Source organism: Leuciscus leuciscus (assembly GCF_965113295.1).
Source record: "Leuciscus leuciscus genome assembly, chromosome: 6".
NCBI lineage: Eukaryota > Metazoa > Chordata > Actinopteri > Cypriniformes > Leuciscidae > Leuciscus > Leuciscus leuciscus.
Window position 1 is genome coordinate 245,668 of NC_138730.1, and position 26,211 is coordinate 271,878.

Sequence of the window (26,211 nt, forward strand, 5' to 3'; positions counted from 1 at the left end):
ACAAAAATTACAAGATCTCTCAAAAAATAAATTATAATGATCTAATTGAACTATCCCTAATTTAATGTACATTGTAATGCATTATGTCAGGGGTCTGTGTTAAACCATCTCAAATAATAAAGGCCTAGGACAGCGCAAGCCATTAAAAAACATTTGGATCGCTGTCATGAATCCAGTCTCTGTGGTTCCTCCTGCGTTCCAGCATAGGGCCCTATCACTTGAATATTGACTCTTTTTCCTGGACTTTATTTCCCATAAACCCCTATACCTGGCACTGATTAGCCTCTTTTCCACTGTCGGGCCGCTGCGAGCCAGGGCTAACCTGTGCCGGGCGAGGCCAATAGCCTTGGAGCTCAAACTGTGTTTCCACTGTCGGGCCAGTAGCAGCGCTGCCCTAAACCCACCCTAAATACGCAACCATAGAGCAACATCACACAACCACACAGTTTCACCAGCTGACGGAAAACTAGCTAGATCGCTAAATGATCACGACAGAAGCGGACATTTGGCCTTTACTTAAAGACTTAAAGGGTTCCTATTATTCCCTTTTATGAAGTCTTGATTTTGTTTTTGGGGTGTACTAGAATATATTTTTATGCTTGATTGTTAAAAAAACCCCGCATTATTTTAATATATTTTACACTATCACAGCTCCTCTCCAATTTCGATGAAGCCCCTCCTTCCGAAATATGAAATGTGCTGTGATTGGTTAGCTGGCTCAGTGTGTTGTGATTGACAGCACTTCGGGGAATGTCACAGCCCTTCATAACTGCAAGCTCTACTCAGATGTAAATATTAATGATGGCATCAATTGCAAACCATCTCAAGCCTGATTCAGACTCTGACAATGTTCAATTCACATTTATTTGTAAAGCGCTTTTTAAAATACATATTCAAATATTGTTTCAAAGCAGCTTTACAGAAAATGCATGTCTACATTACAATTTAGAGTGATCTGTTATCAGAGGAAACTGTCTTCCAGAAGTTATGTATTCCAGAAATGTACATATACAAACCACATAGTCAAATTCAAATAATGTAATAATTTAAACAACACAGGTGTTGGGTTTGCTGCCAAAAAGCTCTTTTTTTTTGTTTCATCTGGCCATAGAACCTGTCCCGTTTGAAGGTCCAGTAGTGTCAGTTACTTTTCTAACGTTCTATGGCCAGATGAAACAAAAAAAAAGGAGCTTTTTGGCAGCAGTCACTTAATATGGGTTTGCTTCATACAGGGATAAAAAAAAAGTAGCCCATGTGTAAAATGAAATACTTTGCTGTATCTTTAATGCTGTGGGCCTAATTTTCTGCCAGAGGTCCTGGACTTCTTGTTCAGATACATGGCATCATGGATTTGATCAAATTCCAACAGATAAAAAATCTAAACCTGACAACCTCTGCTAGAAATCTTATAACGGGCCATGTTTGGATCTTCCAACAGGACAGTGATCCAAAAACAAACATCAAAATCAAAACAAAAATGTGTCACTGAGCACAAAACCAAGCATCTGCAATGGCCATCCCAGTCCCTGACCTGGACCCTATAGGAGAGGAGTGGCTGAACTGAAGAGGAGAAGCGCCAACATGGATCTGGGAATCTGCAGGATCTGGAGAGGTTCTGTATGGAGGAATGGTCTCTGATCTCTGGTCAGGTGTTCTCCAAACTCATCCGGCATTATAGAAGAAGACTCAGAGCTGTTATCTTGGAAAAAGGAGGTTGCAAGAAGTATTTAATAAAAGGGGGCAAATAATTGTTCCCAACGTGTTTTGGAGAAAAACATTTATTTTATAATGTGATTTTCCCCCCACTTTCAATTATTTTACTTCAATGAAAGGTTAGATATTTGCTAATTTTTTTAATAAAATATCAAAAGGATAAACAATGCAGATTTATTTTTTACAGCCATCTTTGATCATATTTACCAAGGGGGCAAATAATTCTGACCAGCACTGTATGTGTCATGGTGCAGCCTGTCATGATGGTTTAATAAACCTGTAAATCTGTATGTGAAATGTTTTTATGTTTCTTATGTCTTCTATGTTTCTTTTTTGGATGACCGAATTCTTCTTTTTATCTGCAAAACAAATTTACCTGCGGGTATGAAATAAAGATACCTTACCTTACCTTACCTTACCTTTCTGAGCGTTACTCTGTTGTTTTTAACTGCCTGTGTTTGACCCTGTGCTGCCTGACACTGACTCATCATTACAATAGTACTAAATGGGTTATTAAAAGCGCAGTGTACCATGAAAGAGAACTCAATTCGGGACTGACATATCAAAGCCGAGCATACAATGCGATTTCAGCAATGTTTTTGTTAAATGCCAACTCTTTACAACCTCACTGTACGAGTAGATTGCATATGATGTAAAGGATGATGCAATGTGATGCAAAGGCTCACACTAAACGGTTGTCAGGGATTTGCCAGGCTCCACCGACAGCCAATCACAATGAGCACCGTCTGCAGAGTATTGATCACCTGACCTGTCACCGATCAACACTTCATCGCCTCACAGATAGAAGCTCACACCTTGGCTACACACATTCTGGTCTCGTTTATACAAAAGTATTACTCTCCTGTTCTCCAGAGCTTCTGCGATTCTCCAACGAATCTCCTGTGTGTTCCCTTCTCCTTCGTGTCTCCATCATCTCCTGTGTGAGTCAAGAATTACCTTTCTTATCATCATCCAGATGAGGTGTGTGCATCCCCCGTCCACCATTGCCTCTCGTTTCAAAGCTGAATTCTTGAGTGTTAAATCAGCTCAAAACCGGATGAAAATCACTCTGTGTATTCTCGGCTCAACCTTGGTCAGACTGGCTGAGGATTTCTGTGAGCGCTTGCCGCCTGTCGGTATGCAAGTACTGAATTGTGTTCTTCTTTGAGGCTTACTGCACAAGAGCAAGAGTTATGTTAAAATGTCCGTCTTAGCGGTTATGTCTTCAGTGATCAAACAGTTTGTGACGTGTGTCAGTATTGGATTTACGCATTACTGTAGGTCTTAAAGTAAAACTAAATAATAGACCTATATAAATATTTGAGCAAAATACATATTTTAGTCAGAATTATTGCGCTCCAATTCTATTGTGCTGCATCTGTCTCGTTCATAAGCCTCGCACTCCTGACAGCAAAATGGAAATATTTGCATGACTTCCTAACATTTACAGATGGGGAATATACAGGTAGCTGTGAAATATCAGTTATGCACTGAGAAAAACCACACATCAAACGCATTAAGCAGCACAACTATATTTGCTGTTTACCATGGTGGCTTGATTTGATCCATGATCGGCCTTTAGGGCTGCTTAAGAATAGCATGCACATCAAATGATCTTGACTCATTGAACTTGGGTCAAATTAGTGGGATTGCGCGAACTTAAATTGTCCTTTATGGAACCGCTTTAGCCCCGTTAATTTAAATCAGGTTTTGGACTGAAATCCTGTGTTTTCTTAACACACTTTATGAAACAGCCTTCAGGTGTTAACTCATTTAAAAAACATGGAAACTAGTAAGCAAAGGAAACTCAGGCAAATAAGAACCCTGAAACCCAATAAAACAGAGCAAACATGTTGCAATTGCCCACACTAGTGATCAGTTTATTAAAGCTGCATTGTACACCACTAGAATAGCCTAGCTAGATATGTAATAATCTAACAATTTTGGGAAAATAAATTATTATTATTTCAGATTTGGGAAGCCTTGTGTTATAAGGTTGTGCACCACACTCAATATCCCACTTTCCCAGCCTGAAAAAAAAAAAAAAAACAGTGTTCATAAGATTTTCATAAAAAAAGTTAAATGTATATGTATCAGTATTTATTACCAATAAACAAGATTTATGCATTTTGTTTGTCCTTTGTGTCATGAATGACTATTGCGCATCATAATCTGTTAAATATGGTGTCCTAGTTATAAATAAAACTTATGTTTAAATAAAAATATTCACGAAACCCCAGTGGCTGGTCATTGTTAAATAATGTGTTAGTTTATAGTCCTTCATCATTCGATTACTACAGCCACATCATCATTCGATTACTACAGCCACATCAGCTAATGGCAGGTTTGACAGGTTTAGTATGTCATCTTTTTAATGGCCATCATGTTTCTCTAACAAAACCTTTTTATAAATGTCTACACAAGATGCACAAAAGTCATTTAACATGTCTATTTTAAAAGAAACTTGAATGACACATCACTGTAAAATATCCTACTTGGTTGAAATCTATCACCTCAACATGTGAGAAGCGCAGGCACGTGAGAAAAAGTGAGGGTTCGCTACAGATTAAACTATAGAAGTGTACCGCCCACTACCAGCACTGTACCCTAACCCTAACCCTAACCCTAACCCTACTACACTACATGTCCAGATACAAAGCAATGCACACCTATTTCAATAAAACTGCCAAAGACATTTCAATCTTTATTTGGAATGTATGACACAAATTATAACAAATTTAGAATTTTATGTTCTATAATATTTTAACAATAGTGTCAACTTTTTTATTTTTAATGGCTTCATTTTAAGTACAAAAAAATGCAACATTTTCATCCATGAAAAAATGCTACTACATTTAACATGAAGGTAGCAAAAGTGTCTTATTTGAATCATTAAGTCACTCAATATCAAGATTATGATTTGTCTAGATTACTTTTGATGAACTGCAAATGTAATGTAAAAACAAAGACTCAATAGAGCTACATTGCAAGCAAAGATTGTATGGGGTGACTTCAAGTGCTTTCAAGGTTCAACCAGATCATTAGGTTTATGAATCTCTCGATCTTCAACACCAGCAGTGCTGTCCGTCATCTAAAACGACACACAAATGCACTGTACTCAAATCCTCAAGAAATGGTCTTTATTTGTAGGTCCATTGCATTAATAGTTTTTCTTTTTTTGCCAGATCTGTATTGTCAGTTGCAGCTCCTTTAATACAGTAACAGATTCCAGTAGCCAGTCCCAGCAGGGCCAGAGTCATTCCCACTCCACAGAACAGCACTGGACCCACACTGGGTGGGACAGCAGACACCCCTCCGACACCTGTCAATCATCGCACGGTGTGTGAAGGTTAAAACAGCTGTCGAGCAGATGCATTCACAACAGAAGGTTTCATAGTACAATCCATTCTGCTCTTGGTATTTCATTTGTCCCGCAGAGTAAGTTGTTTTATACACACATCATACATACAGAAAACAACATAAATTATAGTAGCTTGATTTGATGTTCTTACCCCATATTTTCGTCTGTGGTCCCTGGAGGGCTCTGTGGTTCACCGTACAGCTGTAAATGTCTCTCTCTTCAGGAATGATCTTCAGAGAGGAGAACATGTGGAAGGTTCCATCGCTCCTTGGCCGGTACTGGCTCAGACTCACGCCTTCTGTCACGATGACATTGTTCTTAGTCCATGAGACATCGACAGGCGGAGGAAAGAACCCAGTCACGTGACAGATGAGGGTGTTCTCTACACCCAGCTCAACATCATTCTTTGGGTAGATGGAGGTCTCGGGGGGGTCTGTGAACACAGAGAACTGTGTTAAACTTTGCAGGAGTAAATCTGACCTCACTCAAAGAAAGTTCTTTCATAGGAAAACTAATCTCATACATATCAAATATAATTGTGAGCCAAAACTCAAGCTTAACCAAAATCTTGATGACACTGAATGCAGAATATGGAGCTCATTTCATTTCTGTTTCCAAACAAATTAATGTGAATGTTAAGAAATGTATTACAGTAAAACTTTAAAACTCATACAAAACTGTAGTCATGCTTTACAGTGCAAATTCACATCGTACCCAGTTCCTCTGGTGGGTTGTTGCAAGCTTTAATGCATACAGCTAAGTTTTGTTTGCATACTTCTTGCGCTGCAACGCTCATTTCATAATATCCTGGAAAGCTCATAGGATCTGCAAAATCAGGTAATGTATTCACTCCCATCTTTAGATTAAAGTCAGCATGCCACATCTCCTCTCCATCAGATCCAACCATACTTTCTTTTTCTGTATCAGAACATCCATCAATGTTGAAATAGTTGTGTATAACTGAAATGGAAGAAACATCAAAAGAAAAAAGATAAATTAAAAATATCCAGAAAATGTATGGATAAACTGCATATCAGATTTAACGATTTTAACAAAACCTTATGGTAACACTTTATAATAACTGCACACTATTAATCACTAGTTAAGCATTAGTAAACAGTTCATTTGTCATTTATAAAGCATTAATAGACATTAATAAGCAGTTTATAAATACAGTTATAAATGCTTTGTTCTTGATTTATACGCATATCTATGATGTGTTTAATAATTGTATTTTCATACTTTATTAATGATCAATTTATCATTTCTAAATGAAGTATAGCATTATTTACAAACCAGTTATTTAAGAGTTGTCAGTGGTTCTTAAGATCACTTAGAAAGTGTAAGTAAATGATTAATAAACTGTTTAAATACATATTATTATTCAGACATATAGTAATAGTTACTTAGTGTGTTGATAAATGCTTTATTACCATGTATTTCTACTGTAATTCAGGGTTAATTCAGGAGTTATAAAGCATTTAGTAGTGGTCAGTTCACTGTGTGCGAGCTCATCTAAAGTGAGCACTAGTTATGCTTTGTAAAGCATTTATAAAGGAGATTTAAAGGCTGTTAAATATTTTTATGTTCTGTATCGCTGTGTGTGTTTGTTTCTTTTTTCTGTTTAGAAGATTAATGAGCCTTTAAATCTCCTTTATAAATGATTTACAAAGCATAACTAGTCCTCACTTTAGATGAGCTCACACACATAGTGAACTGACCACTACTAAATGCTTTATAACTACCTGAATCTACTACATTTACTTACACTTTCTAAGTGATCTTATTAATCACTGACAACACCTAGTTTGTAAATAATGGTAAATAATGCTATACTTCATTTAGAAATTATAAATTGATGATTAATAAAGTATGAAAATACAATTATTAAACACATTATAGATATGCTTAATAAAGTATGAAAATACAATTATTAAACACATTATAGATATGCTTATAAGTCAAGAATAAAACATTTATAGCTGCATTTATAAACTGCTTATTAATGTCTATTAATGCTTTAAAAATGATGAATTACTGTTTAGTAACTAATGATTAATAGCATGCAGTTATTATAAAGTGTTACCAACCTTATTTATATATATACAGTATATATATATCTTAAGTAATTAGTGTACTTCCTTGTGCAGGCTTTTCACATTTAAAATCTAATATAGAAAGTATGACTTACATTGAGCATCAGTTGAGAGAAACAGAGTGAGGGTAAGAATGGCCAGATGCAGCTCCATGTTTGTAGATGACAGTGGACCAAACTTCAAATGAGCTGAAAGAGGAGGAAATAACCCCTCTTGTGGACTTAGTTTCAGTGTCCTCCAATCAGAAGCAGGCTCTCACTGTGACACTGCTGTATCTAGGCGGGGAACACTTTCCTGTTCCAGCCGTCAGGCCACAGTCACATGTCTGCTGGACCAGACAACATCCCTGGACGCGTACTCAGGGCATGTGCGGAGCAGCTCGCTGGGGTTTTTACAGACATTTTCAACCTGTCTCTTGCCCAAGCAGCTGTACCAACATGCTTTAAATGCACTTCCATTGTGCCAGTGCCAAAACACTCCAGCCCGAAGTGCCTTAACGACTACCGCCCTGTAGCACTCACACCCATCGTAATGAAGTGCTTTGAGCGGCTGGTCCTGGCACACCTAAAAGACTCTCTTCCATCCACATTGGACCCACACCAGTTTGCCTACCGTAGCAATAGGAGCACAGAGGATGCAGTTTCCATGGCACTGCACTCTGTGCTCACACATCTGGACAATAAGAACACTTATGCACGCATGCTGTTTGTTGACTTCAGCTCAGCATTCAACACTGTCATCCCAACTAAGTTAATAGCCAAACTTGGAGACCTGGGCATCAACACCTCCATGTGCAACTGGATTTTGGACTTTTTGACCAACAGACCCCAGAATGTTCGATCAGGCTCCAACTGCTCCACGTCCATCACACTCAACACTGGTGTACCACAGGGCTGTGTGCTAAGCCCGTTTCTCTACTCCCTCTTCACCTCCGACTGCAAGCCTGTGTACGGATCTAATTCCATCGTCAAGTTTGCGGACGACACTACGGTGATTGGTCTCATCAGCAACAACGATGAGACTGCCTATAGGGAGGAGATCAAGCACCTGGCCACATGGTGCACTGAAAATAACCAGCTCCTCAACACCACCAAAACGAAGGAGCTCATCGTGGACTTCAGGAAAGTGTCAAGAGGCACACACGACACCATCCACATCAATGGAATGGCTGTTGAGCGTGTCTCCAGTTTCAAGTTCCTGGGGACCCACATCTCGGCGGACATGACCTGGACAACCAACACCTCCAGCCTGGTCAAGAAGGCTCACCAGCGCCTTTTCTTCCTGAGGACACTGAGGAAGAATCAGCTTTCCTCCACTATCCTGGTGAACTTCTATCGCTGTGCAATAGAAAGCATCCTGACCAACTGTGCTACAGTGTGGTATGGGAGCTGTTCTGTTGCAGAGCGCAAGGCACTGCAGCGGGTGGTGAAAACCGCCCAGCGCATCACTGGGACTCCACTACCTGCCATCGAGCACATCCAGAGGAAACGCTGTCTGCATCGAGCTCGCAGCATCCTTAAGGACTCCTCTCACCCAGCCCACAGACTGTTTTCTCTCCTGCCCTCTGGCAGGCGTTTCAGGTGCCTCCGGACCAGGACCAGCAGACTAAAGAACAGTTTTTTCCCCAGAGCTGTCTCTTTATTAAACTCTAACCCTCATTGATCCCACTCCCCTCTATACTGATTGACTCTCCTCTCCCTCCTCACACCTGCCTCCATTTTGTTATTTGCAATACTATAATGTTCATTTGCACTGCTGACTGTTATTATAGTAACAACTGTTTACATATGCATCTTGCACTACTACCTTGACTGGAATATGCTCAATTTGCACTGCCGACTGTTTATTTACAGTACCGACTGTTTACATAATACATTTGCAATACCGTACTTTAACTGTAATATGCAATTACTTCCACTGCACTTTCACTCGGATAGCTTCTGTCCAAACTTTATTTGCACTACTTTAAATCCATTGTTATACTGCTCATTTTAGCCTAACTTGTACATATATCTATTTGTAAAATTCTGTTTATAGTAATAGCCATCTGTATATTATGCTCACATTCTGTTTATAGTAACAGCCATCTGTATATATATTCATAGTACATATCTATCTGTAAAATTCTGTTTATAGTAACAGTCATCTGTATATTATATTCAGTACATATCTAGCTGTAAATTCTTTTCACAGTAATAGTTATCTGTATATTATATTCATAGGACAAATCTATCTGTAAATTTTTGTTTATAATAGTATTCAACTCTATATTTATTCAGTACATATCCATGTTCTGCACTTATGGAACCACTGTATATCCTGCACTTGCTGCTATTGCACTTCTGGTTAGACCTAAACTGCATTTCGTTGCCTTGTACCTGTACTTGTGTAATGACAATAAAGTTGAATCTAATCTAATCTAATCTAATGACTCCTTTACTCAAAAGTGTAGTGTAAGATTTGTGCTCTGGCCTGAATTGATCGCCAGTCTACTTATGTGAATACAAAAGTTTACAATGAAAAATGTAAAATTTTCTATGAAAATCTTATTATTTTTCTAAGGCATTGTATGTTTATCTTATTATTTACTTTGCATTTTGTTTTCTTTCCTGCTTCCTATCTCGGTCTCGTCTCTCACACCAGTGCAAGACTTACCTGACTCCTGTTCACGCATCTTCATCTTCATCTTCATCAGTCCCGGTCTATCCTTCAATACAGAAAGACTGTTGTACCCGAGTTAAGTCATTCAACTGCCAGCTTCCCTGTGTGGTTTCCTTTATTCTCTTTAATAAATTCCTGTGAACAATCATCCGTTGCAAAACAAATTTCCATGTAAAATGTTGAAAAATCCAATCTGACATGAACTCTCGTTGAGCTGAATTTAACTATTTAGAAGTAATTTAGAAATGAATTCTGCTCTTTAATTAATAAAAGACTTTTTCTTTACTGTGAAGCACAAACTTGTGTACATGCAATGTAACCACAATTAATGTAGGAAAGTTACAAACGTTTCAGTTATGACATTTTTTTTATTTCAAACTATGTGCATTGATAAATTCGTGTTGAACAAATAGCCTAAGAATCCTGTGAACTGTATAGTGTCTTGCAATATGTGAAAAAAATAAAGTTAAATAATCCTTTTGAAAAACAGTTTGTAAGCAAAAAAGAAAAGCATGATTATTTGTATCATAGATAAACACATTCTTAAATCTCAAAATCACTCCTTAAGTCAGTATAATTAAAGCCTTGAACATAAATCATTCAGATCCCAAACAAATGTACAAAAAGGCACATTAAATCCCTGTGCTTCTATACTGTAAAGTTCAAGTGTAACGAGTATCATACTCTGAAAGTATTCCACAGTTATGCATAACTATTACTTTAAGCCTTGAGTTAATTATTAACATTTTGCCTTGGGATGCTGTGTTTGCTTGCATTGATCCTTTAAAACGCATTTCTGCAGCTGTCATCTGAAATGAGGAAAAAAGCTGAGGTGTTCCTCTCTTCTTGTCTTTCACTCATCTGTGCCACCATACATGTCAGCTAGTTTTGTGAAGCGTGGACCCCAGTCTTTGAGGTAATCGTAATCCTGGTCTCCATCACTGCTAGAGGAGATGATGGAGCTGAGTGATCCTGCAGTAGAGCCGTTACCCTCGTAGTCGAACACTAACAGGGAGTCGTACGGCGGAGCAGTTGGATCTTTATCAGCAGCCCTTAGACCCTGCAAAGACAATGTACACAGTACCAGTTAACTTTAACAACACAGGCAAATGTGATCTTGACAAATTAAACCAAAACACCATGGAGGAGCCAGGGAGGAGATGATGCAGATTACAGCTCAGAATACTGCCAGGATGAAGGCCCATGGCAGAACCGGTGGAGGGAGGAGCCAGGGTGGGGTCAGGGTTCCAGCCAGGAGAGTTGAAGACCCTAGTGGAGCTGAGGAAACACAGAGACCGGGCGACACTATTGGTCCTGGAGACCAAGGCGGACCCGTGGTGACGAGCGGCCGAGGTGGAGCCAGGGTGCCAGAGAACTGAGGTACATCCAGTGGGACTGAGGTGGAGCCATAAGAACGCCTGTCTGAAGGAGAGATGAGCCAAGGTGGACGGGCTAAGGTGGAGTGACGGGCTCGGCGCTCCAAGGCAGACCCGAGGGATCCATTTACCAAGGCAGAGCTGGAGGTTGATCCATGCACCAGAGTGGAGTAAACAGAGGAGGAGCCGAGGAACTGAAGGGAAGCAGAGGAGGGAGGGCCGGAGGACTGGCTTGCTTTGGTATAGGAGGTGGGAGAGGGAGGCTGGGTGGAACAGGAGAGATGCAGTAGACTTGGAGCTGGGTGGAACCAGCAGGGACGGAGTAACCTCTTCCAAATCCTCATAATAGTTCACAGAGGCCAGGAACTTACCCTCAGCGGCGGGAGAGTTTAGGCCAGGCTTCCCTCCATGCCCTCGTACTCCACAAGCACATTCCCCTTAATATCAATGTACTAGTACTATACTTGTAATTTTACTATTTCAATACAACTTGGGATTCAATGTTTTTAGTGTATAAAAGTATACATTTAAGCATACTTAAAGTCAGTGGTGGATGAAGTACATAAATCAAGTACTAGTAACAGTACAGATACTCTATTAAAATATTACCTCAGTAAAAGTATTAAGTACTCCTTTTCTATTTTGCTCAAGTAAATGTACTAAAGTACTTGATTTTTAATGTAAAAAGTACTGATGGTGTCACAGTTGATTTTGTTATCACTTTCATGTTTCATTACTTGGTCTTAGGCAGTTGAAGCGGCGCTGCACAGACCGATCGGTTTATGACATTAAATTACCATGAGAGCGTTTCAAAAGCATACAGAGCTGTCTGTTCTCTAATCGCTCTCGCTGAACTTTGATGTCAAAATCACTTTGATAAAGCAAAGATACCTACATACGTGACCCTGGACCACTAAACCAGTCACATGGGTCAATTTTTAAAATTGAGATTTATACATCATCTGAAAGCTGAATAAATTAACTTTCCATTGATGTATGGTTTGGCCGAGATACAACTATTTGAAAATCTGGAATATGAGGGTGCAAAAAAACGAAACATTGAGAAAATTGCCTTTAAAGTTGTCCATTTATGTTGGTGATTGTGCTGCATTCACTCACAAAAACAAATGTTTTATACATTTACGGTAGGAAATTTACTAAATATCTGCATGGAGCATGATCTTTCCTTCATATCCTAATGATTTTTGGCATAAAAGAAAAATCGATAATTTGCGACTTGTGACGGATTTTGTGATCCAGGGTCACATATAATAAAAACATACAAAAGACAGAAGACTCGAGACGTGAACTAATCAATTCTGTATCCGGTCTACAGACTGCATAGCTCAGTTTATGAGGATGTCACGGGATGAACGAACGACTCATATCGGGAGGTGAGGTAAACTAACAGACTGTATAGCCTGAAGACCCAGATAAGCAATGAATTAATCGTTTCTGTTCCTCATAATTTGGCATTGTCCTTTCATTGCAATTTTTTTCTTATTCTAAATGTGATCAACATTTTATGTTTGGGGAATTTGGCTATTAACATTTAACATGTTTATATTAACATTTTAATTATATTCTGTTGAAATGAACGAAATGACTTGAAAAAAAAGTTTAGTTCATTTTAATTAATGAGATTCAAAGATCCGAGTCAGTAAAATGAGCGGAACCTCCCATTACTATCAAACAAGCATCTTGTTTCCTGGTTTGTCATGTGATTCCCTTGCCCTCATGTGATCCTATCATGTGCCTCCTTGTTTCGTGTGTTATGTTCTCATTGGTTCATTGTTCTATTATTCACAGGTGTTCTTGTTAGCCATTAGTCTTTTATATATATATATATATATATATATATATATATATATATATATATATATATATATATATATATATATAGACATTATTATGGTCTGACATTATTATGAATTGTCAAATAGCCAGCACTTATCAGTCAGGAAGATTAGTGTGTGCAGATACATATGTAGTGATCTGCAAGAAAATTCTTTTTTTTTTCTTACCAAACTTTTGGTTGTTCATACACTATCAATACACCTCAAAACTCATACACTTTCAAAACATTAAATATATCAAAATCAATTTAGGTTACTGATGGGCTACTTCATGTGTGCAAACAAATTGGGCATAGTATTTAAAAAGCATAGTATTTAAAAAATAAGGAAAAACAAAATGCGTGTTAAAGAATATAAAAACAGACTTCACAAAGGGCTAAATGCATACAATTTTAAGAACACCACCACACTATGCTAACATACTACAGTAGTTTAATATAATTTGATCTGCAACGGCAGCGGGGAAGACGCATGAGCATTACAGTTTTTCTCGATTGCTTAAACATATTTCTTGAAATTATGGCTCGTTTTCTCAAAACTCTAAATACAAATTCATAAATTCTCCCAAAATTCCCTAAACTTCCAATTTTAGGTAAAAGAGATATCTGTCTATTTCTGCAGAGATATTGGTCTATATTCATCATTCAAAAAGGGAAACCGACACTGCAGGCTGCAGATACACAAACCGTAAACAAAGTAGGTAATAAGCTATGTTGCTAGGTTCTCCCCCTCAATAAACTTCTCACATGATGAACACAATAGATGTATACATTTGCACATTTTTTATTCCTTAATGTACTGTACAGTATAATACAATATATATATATATATATATATATATATATATATATATATTCTGCCCCAGCATCCTGTCTTTGGCCTGCAACAGGCCTGAGAATCTCGTCAGCATCACAGGCTATATTGGCCCTAGCCAGGGAGCGGGGTAAAATCCTCTCGTATGCGCTGGATCATCATCCTCCTCCTCCTCCTCCTCCTCCTCCTCCTCTGCTTACTGGGCAGAGCAGATTAAGTTTTCCCTGATCTGATGAATGAAAGGGAGGAGGACAAAAGGTCTGCAACATTATGGGCCCTGAAATATTAGTAGGGACCTTGGACACATAACCGGGTCGAGGGTGAAGAAAGGCTTTCACTTTGCCGGGTGAAAATTCTAAGCACGAAGGAGAGACCGACAGGGCCTGCAAGTCAGCAATTCTTTTGAGAGACGAGATAACAAGAAGGAACATAGTCTTTAGGGTGAGGAACTTTTCTGGAACCTCTTCGATAAGGGAGCCAACCGTAAGGCCTTCCAACATTATGGCCAAATACAGGCCGGCAATCTCGTGCACAGTGCAGGTCTTAGTCTCAGAGTACCACCAAGAAAATGAGTAACTAGAGGGTCTCTCACCAATGATGCACCACCCAAAGAAGTGTGGTAAGCAGCTATAGCTGCCATGTACACATTTAAGCTGGAGGGAGATAACCCTGCAGAGAAACATACTGCAGAAATTCTAACACTGAACCAACAGGGCAGTTGACCGGGTCCAGCTGACGTTCTCTGCACCATGAAAGAAAAACCTCCACTTCAAAGCATACAATTTCCTTGTGGAGGGAGCTCTGGATTGTGTATGGTCTCCACAACCTCAGTTGAAAGACCAGATTCTATGAGCTGAACCCACTAAGGGGCCAAGCCCACAGTTTCCATAACTTTGAAAGAAGGGGAAATATCGTGCCCCCTGTATGGGACAGCAGGACCCTCCTGATTGGAATCTCTAGAGGAGAGCCGTCGAGGAGGGACACCAGGTCTGAGAACCAAACTTGGGCTGGCCAGAATGCGGCTACTAACAGAAGACAGACTCCATCCCAGCGGACCCTCTCCAGAACTGCCGATAGCAGAGCGATCGGGGGAAATGCGTACAGACATATACTCGGCCATCTCTGTACCATGGCATCCAGTCTGAGATGAGCCGGATGAGTGAGGGAGAACCACATTAGGAAAAGGAAGTCTAAAGGAAGGAATGGCTGGAGTAACGGTTTGCTGGAATGCCTGATCTGGCCAAGACTGATTTGAGGTGTTTTTGGACCAGTGTCTGGACTGTAGTGTTGCTGTCCAGTAATTGGAGATCAGAGAAAGACGAATGGATTTAAGGATCAAATTTAGAATTTCAGGTAAATAGCAAACATCTGAGGATTCGAGTGTTCTGGCTGTGTTTTCTGTGTGAACCTCAGTAACTGGTGGCAGAGCAGCTGATTAAGCGGTTGGAGCTGGAAAAGGTGACTTAGGGCACATTTATACAGGCCTTAATGCCCAATTCCGATTTATTGACTATATATGATTTTTTTTGATGACCATCTGACATCTTCTTTTAAAGGTTACTCTTATCTGATATCTGCATTTACACTATACGTTTGGTGAAACAACGTAGACATACTGAGGCTGAAAAGGCAGTAAAAACGTCACAATCTGCAATGGAATTTTGCATTTTTTGTGCAATGCGAACTGCATTTTCCTTGTACTTTTTCTACGCCCCAAAAGCTCAAAAGACATAACACTTCAACATGACACCACTGGGTTGAGCCTTCGTCAAGAGCCAATGAAAAGAGTCATGTGATTGTGGTTGGTGTCCATCTGAGTTGACGTCATTTGCCACCGTCATTGACGGGAATATTCGTATTTTTTTTCTGCACTTGTAAATGTAAATGCAGCCTTAGTGAGAGGGGCTCCCATGAGAAAGCTTGCTTAAATTAAAAACTCATACTCCATAGCTATTGACTTCCTAAAATCATTATGTCATTTTTTAACAAATCAATTTGGCATTCTATCCATTTTGTGAAGTTTGAATGTTGCGCGAACAAGATATAGGCCGATTAGTCATAATGGCTGTGATGGACTGGGCATCCATCTGAAGTGTTTCCCTACCTATGGTCTGAGATGCTAGGACACATTTAAATATATCTATTTTTAAGAAAGCTGCTTTTGAAACAATGTTTATAGTGCAAAGTGCTATACAAATAAAATTGACTTAAAATTACCTAAAAATGCATCAGCCCATATATGCCAAACTATTCGTCAGGAGTATCTTAAGATGGTGTGCAAATCAGAAAAATTGCCTAGGATGATTTAGAAAAAGTTGTTTAAAAAAAACAACAACTCAAATTGTGTACAAACATCTTGTGTACAAATAGATAGATACAGATATTAACCCGCTGGGGTCGGCGGTATCGCCGGCGATACCAGCTCGCTTTTTTTTTTATCAGTTCAAAAGAGATTAATTTTGCTCTGTTGACTTTGATATTACAAACAAGTTTCATACATCAATCGATTCTGTTAAATGTGTATTATTTTTGTGTATACTCACAATAAAAACAAAGTGTTGTGCTTTTCGCCAAATAAAGAAAAATAAACATGATGCGAGTTCTGCCTCCTCTCTGTCAGTGAAGTCCATTCTGAAACGCGTCCGAAAATGAACCATAACTCAGCGAATACTCAGTCAAACAGGCATACAGACACACAGGCATGAAGCTTGAATTCTCTTCTTTTAAATGAAGTAATTTTTATTTTAAAAAAATATTCTCTATGTAATCTTTATGAAAAGAGAGAGATGTCAGTCGTTCTCATCTCAGCTCATTACGTTTTAATCTGCCCCGCCCACGGAGAGCGCGCGCTATTCAAACGCAAATGACTGAGACGATCCCATACAATCTATGAACGCCCACATATCAGCTCGAGAAAACACATCAAGTTTATTCAGATCATTGTAGTTGTTTACACTGTCTCGCAGCGCTGTGAGGAATAATAATAATGGAAAACGTACCTCAGAAGTGCTGGTATTTCGAGGAGCAACGGATGGAATACTGTAGTAAGTTTTTTTTCATTCTCAAGTAAATCGCGTTTCTGTGTGAATGAATGAACGGCAGAGATGCGCTGTTTACCACAACTCGCAAAAAGACGGTTTAAATTTGAATTGCGTTTCTGTGTGTGAATGAATTATCTGCTTTTAGCAAACTATTTTGCTATACTGAGTAAAAATCGACTGAAATATGTTGAAATAAAATGTATTTGTATAAGCAACGTATTAAACTGCAAATTAACATTTATATTCCTTATAATAAAAACGAAAGACCTATGTTACAGACAAATGAAAGACAACATTTCGTTGATTAGTTTTGGATAGATTACACATTTTTACTGTAAAATATCTGCCACCTCAAATAAGCTTTTGTTTGCCAATTTTTGCTAATATGTTAAATATAGTATGTTTTGTCAATGTAGGCTATATTCGAAGTAATGAATCCTTAACTTTGAAATATGTATGATAAAATGTATACTTTAGTTTTTACAAAGAAAGATTACACTTCAATTGTTGTTGTAATTGTAACCTTTTTAATAAAAAAATATATATTTACAAGGTAGATGTAAACAAATTTTAAAAGGTAAATATAAGCCTTTTCTTTAAATAATTTTTATTGTTTTTTATTATTGACAAATTTGGGGAGAGGATACATATTCCCAAACTGAAAATAGAGTATGAGAATTAACTGCACAATTACTAGACATGTTTTCCTTGGATATTATACAATTTGCAAGCACAATTTGTGAAAAAAAAAAAAAAAAAAAAATTGACATGCTTCCAACTGTGAACCAATTTGGTAGAATATATATATATATATATATATATATATATATATATATATATATATATATATATATTAGGGGTGTAACGGTTCACAAAATTCATGGTTCGGTTCGATACGATACACTTGTGTCACGGTTCGGTACGTTTTCCATACAGCAAAAATAAATAAATGCCAGAGAAATTTCCTTGAATTAAATTTTTTTAATTTTTTTTTAATTTAATGAAATAATCATAAATAATCATAAAGTATGATTTTTTAATTTTTTTATTTTTGTTGCTTTTTTAACTGAGCAATAATGGAGCTATACTTGACTCTTCGTATGAGCATATAAAACAAAACAGCTCCTTGGACAAAATGAAATGTAATATTGTAGTAGTAGGCTAGTTATAAACAAAGGTTTATTTTAGTTCAGATTAACATTTGAGGGCAGCAATTGTCAAGTCAAGTCAAGTCAAGTCAAGTTTATTTGTATAGCGCTTTTCACAATACAGATTGTATCAAAGCAGCTTCACAGTATTAAATTAAAATAATACAACATTCACACTCTATTCCAGAGTTTTGGAGCCAAATGTGAAAATGCTCTCCCTCCTTTAGTGGTTCTAGATATCCTAGGTATGACCAAAAGCCTTGAATTTAGTGATCTTAAAGAGCGCGATGGATTATAGGGTGATAGAAGATCCGTTAAATAGACTGGAGCTAAGCCGTTAAGGGCTTTATAAGTCAGTAGCAATATCTTATAATTAATATGGAACTTTATAGGTAACCAATGCAGTGATGATAAAATCGGTGTTATATGATCATATTTTCTTGATCTCGTAAGAACTCTAGCGGCGGCATTTTGGACTAACTGTAGCTTGTTTATTGAGGATGCAGGACAACCAGCTAATAAAGCATTACAGTAATCCAGTCTCGAGGTCATGAATGCATGAACTAACTTTTCTGCATCAGAAACTGATAGCATATTACGTAGCTTAGCAATGTTTCTAAGGTGGAAAAAGGCTGTTTTTGTAACATATGAAATATGATTTTCAAAAGACAGGTTGCAATCGAGTATAACACCCAGGTCTTTTACTGTAGAGGATAAAGTAACAGGACATCCTATGATGTTAAAGTTGTATTGTGCGAGGTTTTGTGGGCGGTTTTTTGAACCGATAAGTATTACCTCTGTCTTGTCTGGATTTAATAAAAGAAAATTACGCGTCATCCAATCTTTTATATCTTTAACACACTCCGTCAATTTGGAAAATTTTGCGTTTTCATCCGGCCGTGATGAAATATATATTTGAGTGTCATCAGCATAACAATGGAAACTAATTCCATGTTTCCTTATAATATTTCCAAGTGGCATCATATATATGGAAAATAACAGAGGGCCTAATACAGATCCCTGCGGCACTCCATAGTTTACTGGAGTTATGATCGATTTTTCTCCATTTAAATAGACAAAATGGTAGCGGTCAGATAGGTATGATTTGAACCAGCTTAGTGCTTGTCCTTGAACACCAGTATAATTTTGTAGTCGATCTAAGAGTATTGTGTGATCTATAGTATCGAACGCAGCACTAAGATCAAGTAAAACTAGTATTGAGATACAGCCTTGGTCAGAAGCTAAAAGTAAATCATTTGTGATTTTAACGAGCGCAGTTTCAGTGCTATGATGCGGTCTGAATCCAGACTGAAACTTTTCATAGATATCATTTTGTTGCAAGAAAGAGCCCAGTTGAGCGGACACCACTTTTTCTAATATTTTAGACATAAATGGAAGATTTGAAATGGGTCTATAATTTGCTAGATTATTATGATCTAATTGTGGTTTCTTAATGAGAGGTTTTATAACTGCCAGTTTAAATGTTCTTGGAACATGACCTAAAGATAAAGACGAGTTAATAATATTGAGGAGAGGCTCTTCCACTACAGGTAACACTTCTTTCAGTAGTTTAGTTGGTATAGGATCTAATAAACATGTTGTTGTTTTAGATGAAGTGATAAGTTTATTTAACTCTTTTTGTTCTATAGTTGTAAAGCACTGTAATTGTTCTTGCGGGGTGATAATTGAAGCTGAATTATAAGGCGCGATTGAAGATTGAACGTTTACAATTGTGGTTCTGATGCTTTCTATTTTCTCAGTGAAGAAGTTCATGAAATCATTACTACTGAACTGTAACGGGATATTTTGTTCGGGTGACGTCTGTTTATTTGTTAGTCTAGCCACGGTGTTAAATAAAAACCTTGGATTGTTTTGGTTGTTTTCTATTAGTTTGCGGAGGTGCTCAGCCCTGGCCGCTTTTAGGGCCTTTTTATAACGTGACATACTGTCTTTCCACGTGATTCTAAAGACCTCTAAATTAGTTTGTTTCCATTTACGCTCTAAAATACGGGTTTCTCTCTTTAAAACATGCGTAGTATTGTTATACCATGGTGCTTTATTTTTCTCTCTGACCTTTTTTAATTTAATAGGTGCAACCACATCCAATGTTCTAGAGAGAATGGTGCTCATAGTGCTAGTTAGTTCTTCTAGTTCATCTGTTTGTTTGGGTTCAGGCAGCAGCTGAGACAGATTAGATAAGCAATTTGAGAAATTATCTATGGTGGATGGGAGGATTGTTCTGCCTGGTTGATAACGCGACGCCGCATGACATATTACAGCAGTACGTAATATGCAAGTTACCATGTAGTGATCAGTGACTTCATCACTTTGTGGAATGATATCTATATCGGTTGGATCGGTTCCATGTGATATAATTAAATCGAGTGTATGATTAACCCCCTGAAGTCGGCGGTATCGCCGGCGATACCAGCTCGCTTTTTTTTTTATCAGTTCAAAAGAGATTAATTTTGCTCTGTTGACTTTGATATTACAAACACGTGCCATACATCAATCGATTCTGTTAAATGTGTATTCTTTTTGTGTATACTCACAATAAAAACAAAGTGTTTTGCTTTTTGACAAATAAAGAAAAATAAACACGAAGCGAGTTCTGCCTTCTCTCTGTCAGTGTAGTCCATTCTGAAACGCGTCCGAAAATTAACAATAACTCCGCGAATACTTCTCACACAGACACGTGATATATGTCTTTATGAAGCTTGAAATCTCTTCTTTTAAACGAAGTAATTTATATAAAAAACAAATATTCTCAGCTTATGTAATCCATTTGAAAGCAAGGAGAGGTACCGTTTTTCTTTCTGCCTCATTATCTCTTTAATGAGCTGAGGCCGCCCCGCCCCCGGCGCTATTCAAATGGTAAATAGTTTAGGTAATCTATTTGCATCGCACACGCCCCCCAATCAATGCCATAAAAACACAGTCTCTTCATCCGATTCACTGATAGTTCATCGCGCTCCGAGGATGACACGTTTCTCCGGTAAAGACGCCCTTCAGATGATTCTGGACAGCGAGGAAGAATTCACCTTTTCCTCATAGGAAGATTGCAATTCGGACGATGAACGGGTGCATTTTCAAGAGCGAATTGATCCCGCCGAGGATACATGTTCTGAGTAAGTTGTTTACTGTTATATAATTATTTTTTCTGATAATATAGAACTCATATGAATTTTCAGACTATATTTTGCCTAGTTTTGGCTAGCTTTTGACATCTTACAGGAACGATTGCCTTACAATATCCCTAACATTCGTGTATACGCTCAAGTGTAAACTTTTTTAAATGTAATATTGCTCTTTAAACATATTTGTATATGAAATATATTTCACTCAGTTTTGATTAGCTTATGACACTGGTTAAAATGCTAAAATACTGCCTTATGCGTAATGTAGCATGTTTGTGAATATCTGCTTAGGTGTAATGTGATTTAGTGCAAATATATTTCAGCCTCTGGTAAAATATGTGATAGGCTACTGTCTAAATACATCATATTTTTATATAAATGTTCGGTTTTGGTTAGCCTATGACAGTGTTTATCATGCTTCAATACTGCCTTATGCGTAATGTAGCATGTTTGTGAATATCTGCTTAGTTTATATAATGTGATTTAGTGCAAATATATTTCAGCCTCTGGTAAAATATGTGATACTGTCTAAATACATACAATTTTTATATAAATGTTCGGTTTTGGTTAGCCTATGACAGTCTTTATCATGCTTCAATACTGCCTTATGCACAGATGTTTGTGAATACAGGTGTACATTTTTTAAATGTAGTGATGTATCGTTCGCGAACGATCCGTTCATTGCGTGCATCACTAAATGCATGCGGTGTATATAGCCCATCAACAGATACTCGCGGTGACGCGGTCTACGGCTCATAAATAGATATTTCTCCATCCTATGGCCTATCAACAAAACATTGTGTGTCCATAACCATCAATTGCTCATCAGTTTACTTTGAATAATGTATGCTAACAGTTTTACTTTGTTGTTGTTTTTTTAGGAATGTGTCTGCATCAAGCTCTCCTTCTCCAGCACCCCGCAGAGGGCCACGCAGGTGTCGTTCAGTTCTCAGTGCCATCGAGAATCATACTGAGTAAGTGCATAGACGTAATATTTTACAGATGAAATGTAGCCTGATTGTGTTTACAGCGTCATAATATAAAAGTAGCCTACCTATTCTTGTGTGAAATGACAAAAAAAACGTTGTCTTTTTTTATCCATGGCCATTAGTGATCGATAATGATAATACAATTTCTTTGATTGTGTTATCAGCATGCTCACGTGTTTGTTTGTTTTTTGTGTGTGTTTTTTTTTACAGATGTGACAATGAACATGTCCAAGCACCTGTCCCGAAGAGAGCCAAGGCTAACCAGCAGGCAAGCAACAGGCAGTCCACTCTGGCATGGAAAACAGAGACTGATGTTGACATGGTTCCACAGACTGTGCGATTCCGTCCTGCACGGGACACTGGACCACAACTGAGCCCTGTTTACTCACATTCGCCCATGAGTCTGTTCAAACAATTTTTTTCAGAAATTGCTGTCTCAACTCTGTGCCACAACACCAATGCCCAGGCTGCCAAGGCAACTGCAAAGGGCAGCAAATATAAATGGACAGATGTCAGCATCAGTGAGATGTACCGCTACATTGGGCTGCTGTTCTACATGGCCATGGTGAAGGTCAGCTCCATCAGCGACTACTGGCGGCAAAGCAGTGTTTTCTCCGTACCCTTTCCAGCTACAGTTATGTCCCGGGACAGATACCGCATCATTTCATGGAATGTGCACATGAGTCACCCAGATGCAGATATGGATAATGACAGAAAGAGGGGCACACCTGAACATGACCGTCTTTGCAGGGTCAAACCTCTCATGGACACGATCCGTCAGGCTTGTAAATCCATCTATCATCCTAAAAGAAACTTAGCTGTGGATGAAAGAATGGTGGCATGCAAAGCACACACAGGTATGACGCAGTACATGAAAGCCAAGCCAACCAGATGGGGTTTCAAGTTGTTTGTTCTTGCAGACTCATCGAATGGATACACTGTGGACTTTTCTGTGTACACAGGAAAGAACAACTTTCCCACAGGCCATGGACTGTCATATGATGCTGTAACATCTCTTTTAGACCACACATTTTTAGGTTCTGGGTACCATGTGTACATGGACAATTTTTATACAAGTCCAAAGCTCCTAAAAGACTTGTTTGCAATGAAGTTTGGTGCATGTGGGACTTACAGGGACAACAGGAAGGATTGCCCTCGGAATGCAGCTAATTCACTCTCTAAAAAATCTGCCAGGGGATCCATCAGGTGGATTCGCGATGGTCCTCTTGTATTTGTGAAGTGGATGGACACACGAGAGGTATCTGTCTGTTCTACCATCCATCCTGCTTATACAGGAGACACTGCGCAGAGGAGGGTGAAAACGCAAGATACATGGAGGACAAAGACATTTCCATGTCCTGCACCTGTGACTGAACACAACAAACACATGGGGGGTGTTGACCTGTCTGATCAGCTGATACAGTATTACACAACACAGCACAAAACCATGAAGTGGTACAGAAAGATTTTTCTACACTTCTTGGACATTGCTTCCACCAACTCTTTCATTGTGCACAAAGAGCTACATGGTAACTTGTCCCATAAAGAGTTTATGGAGCAACTTATCACAGAGCTCTGTGGTGTGTCACAGAAAACGGCACCAAAACAGACCGATAATGACCATGTACCGGTTCCAGGAGCTGAGCTGACTTCAGATGACAGGAATGTTGCCACAGTTGGTCGCCGCTCATGTGTGCATTGCAAAGCAGTGCGTGGTAAAAAGCAATTAACACCATGGAAATGCCAGGCATGCAATGTTCACTTATGTCTTCAACTGAACAGGAACTGTTTTCAAGAGTGGCATAAAGATGTGTGACTGTGTTCAGATGTGACTATTTCATTTACAATAACTGCCTTAGGTGTGAGTGATCTAATGTTTAGAAGACCTAGCTTTAGAAATAGTTTTTGTTTACTAATAGCAACATTTTCTGTTTTAATAACAATTAGATTTTTCCTAGATCCTGCATTAGATTTATTATTTGATCTCACTAAACGAGGAATAGACACGGTTTCTATGCAATGTTCTACACTAGTATTTATATCAGTTGAATTGGTGCAGCAGAGACTATGATTTGGACTTTTGGTTACTAGTCAAAGGGTATTTAACATTTTGGAGATGTTATCTGACAGAAGATCCGCTCCGAATCTGCTTGGGTGTAAGCCATCAGCACGGAAAAGCCTTGGACGCTCCCAAAACAGATTCCAATTATTTACAAAGAGCAGTTTCTGCTCATTGCACCATGACATTAACCATTCATTTAGCGCAAATAATCTGCTGAACTTTTCATGCCCTAGTCGGTACGTGGGAAGCGGTCCTGACACAATGATCGTTGTTTCAGGCGATGTGCTGCGTACCGTATCGATTAGATTCCTGAAGTCTTTATTCAGAATCTCCGTCTGGCGCAGCCTGATGTCGTTCACTCCCGCGTGCAGGACCACAGTTCCGACGCGCTCGTCACCGTTCAGGATCTCAGGAACGCGAGCAGCGATTTCAGAAACACGAGCACCAGGAAAGCAGTGACTTTGCACCTTACTTTTACCTAACGTAGCATGTACGTGCCGAACGATGGAATCGCCGATGATCACAGCATCGCGTTCTGTTTCGCGTAGAGGGGAGAAGCGGTTTTGTGTGGATAACTCGAAAACCGGGAGGGTCGGAGAAAGTCTTGGTCTAAACCTGACTCGCGTCTTCCGCTGCGGAACCACCCAGGCTTCGTGGTGGCGTGTTGGAGCCGGAGTGAACGAGACCATGGCTGATCGCGACCGATGCTGAGGAACGCACGGAGTAGACGCGGTCGGAGTCAGCGGGTTAGTAACGTTAAACACTGATTTGTGTGCATCGGCGCGTGATGTTTCAAGAGCCAAACACCGGTCTCTCAGCTCGGCCTGTCTCAATAAAAGGTTGTGGATCTGTTTCTCAACAGCTTCCAGCTCAGACTCCAGTGCGTGCAGCTCAAATGTGTCCTCACCTGCACCAAACGGTAGACTACTTACATCTGATATATTCGCCATTTTAACAGATGGACAGTGAGTTAGCAACGAAGCTACCAGTGATGCTATCAATATTAATACTAATTTATATTATAAGTTTGTTTGTAAGTGAGTGTGGAGAAGACGCGTTCAGCCGTGATCCACGGACGTAACCTTTAAGAGTACATGCAGCGTTGGATCACTAATAGGCTTGAGACGCGTCTGCTCAACAGTCCGCGTTGTAACTATGAGGTTTTTTTAGGTTTTTTAGTGGTAGGGGTGTAGAGTAGACGCACGATAGGCAAAAAAAAAAGTTTGTTTGTAAGTGAGTGTGGAGAAGACGCGTTCAGCCGTGATCCACGGACGTAACCTTTAAGAGTATCCAGCATTGGATCACTAATAGGCTTGAGACGCGTCTGCTCAACAGTCCGCGTTGTAACTAAGAGGTTGTATTCATAATGTCAAAATAAAACCGACGTAATGTTACTTGAAAGCATTATAGCCCACTATTCCTGATTTTTTGAAATTCAAATGCTTTCTTTACTGGCCTGGATCTCTTAGCGCTGTGTGGTGTTGCTTGATCAGGCTCGCGCATAGGGCTCGCGAGTCCCGCTTCACAGGTCAAAACTGATAAACGGTCCACACAAACACAATAAGAGTAGCTCAGTTTCGTTCCTTACATTGCATTTGCCAGTTGATGTTGTGGTCGCGCCAGCCTCTATGAGCGCGCTTGCCACCCGCGACGCGCCTTCATTTGAAATAACGAAATTTTGGTCGGCAGAAAAAAATGGTCCAACGAACCGTTCGGTACGTAATGCGTACCGAAAACCGAACCGAAAGCCTTGTACCGAACGGTTCGATACGAATACGCGTATCGTTACACCCCTAATATATATATATATATATATATTGCTCTTGCATTCTTTCTTGTGGCTATAGGTGACACACCTGAATGAATGGCTCATTAAGTATGCGGGCCCCATTGTCTCCTCAGGTGTGAATCACTAAATATGTATGATGGTGTTGAATGGTTGACGCCCCTTGCGCATA

The 26,211-nt window shown here is 39.0% G+C and overlaps 3 protein-coding genes across 3 annotated transcripts in view; 1 reads left to right on the plus strand and 2 right to left on the minus strand.

Annotated features, from left to right (window-relative positions):
• Positions 1 to 4,404: 4,404 nt before the first annotated feature.
• On the minus strand, positions 4,405 to 7,417 carry LOC309500701 (RLA class II histocompatibility antigen, DP alpha-1 chain-like). The gene is made up of 4 exons (XM_082172394.1): positions 7,266 to 7,417; positions 5,789 to 6,034; positions 5,226 to 5,507; positions 4,405 to 5,035 (listed from the first exon to the last, which is right to left on the minus strand). The coding sequence occupies exons 1-4, from the start codon at positions 7,321 to 7,323 to the stop codon at positions 4,854 to 4,856; spliced, it is 768 nt and encodes a 255-aa protein (XP_082028520.1). The 5' UTR covers positions 7,324 to 7,417; the 3' UTR covers positions 4,405 to 4,853.
• Positions 7,418 to 10,179: 2,762 nt separating this feature from the next.
• LOC309501926 (cadherin-2) overlaps positions 10,180 to 26,211 on the minus strand; it is a 112,054-nt gene continuing 96,022 nt past the window's right edge. Inside the window, exon 16 of the mRNA XM_082174217.1 lies at positions 10,180 to 10,891. Within this exon, the coding sequence (XP_082030343.1) occupies positions 10,685 to 10,891 (207 nt within the window). The 3' untranslated portion in view covers positions 10,180 to 10,684. The remainder of the gene's footprint in view (positions 10,892 to 26,211) is intronic.
• LOC309501892 (piggyBac transposable element-derived protein 4-like) lies at positions 15,104 to 24,274 on the plus strand (the record flags this gene model as incomplete). Its single annotated transcript, XM_082174153.1, has 3 exons — positions 15,104 to 15,132; positions 22,084 to 22,176; positions 22,402 to 24,274. The coding sequence occupies 3 exons, from the start codon at positions 15,104 to 15,106 to the stop codon at positions 24,005 to 24,007; spliced, it is 1,728 nt and encodes a 575-aa protein (XP_082030279.1). The 3' UTR covers positions 24,008 to 24,274.

Coding starts and splice junctions, on each gene's coding strand:
- LOC309500701 (XM_082172394.1), bottom strand. CDS start 7,323: ATGGAGCTGCATCTGGCCATTCTTACCCTCACTCTGTTTCTCTCAACT. Junction 6,035..7,265: donor TCTCTCAACTGATGCTCAAT/GTAAGTCATACT, acceptor CTTCCATTTCAG/TTATACACAACTATTTCAAC. Junction 5,036..5,225: donor ACCACAGACGAAAATATGGG/GTAAGAACATCA, acceptor GATGATTGACAG/GTGTCGGAGGGGTGTCTGCT.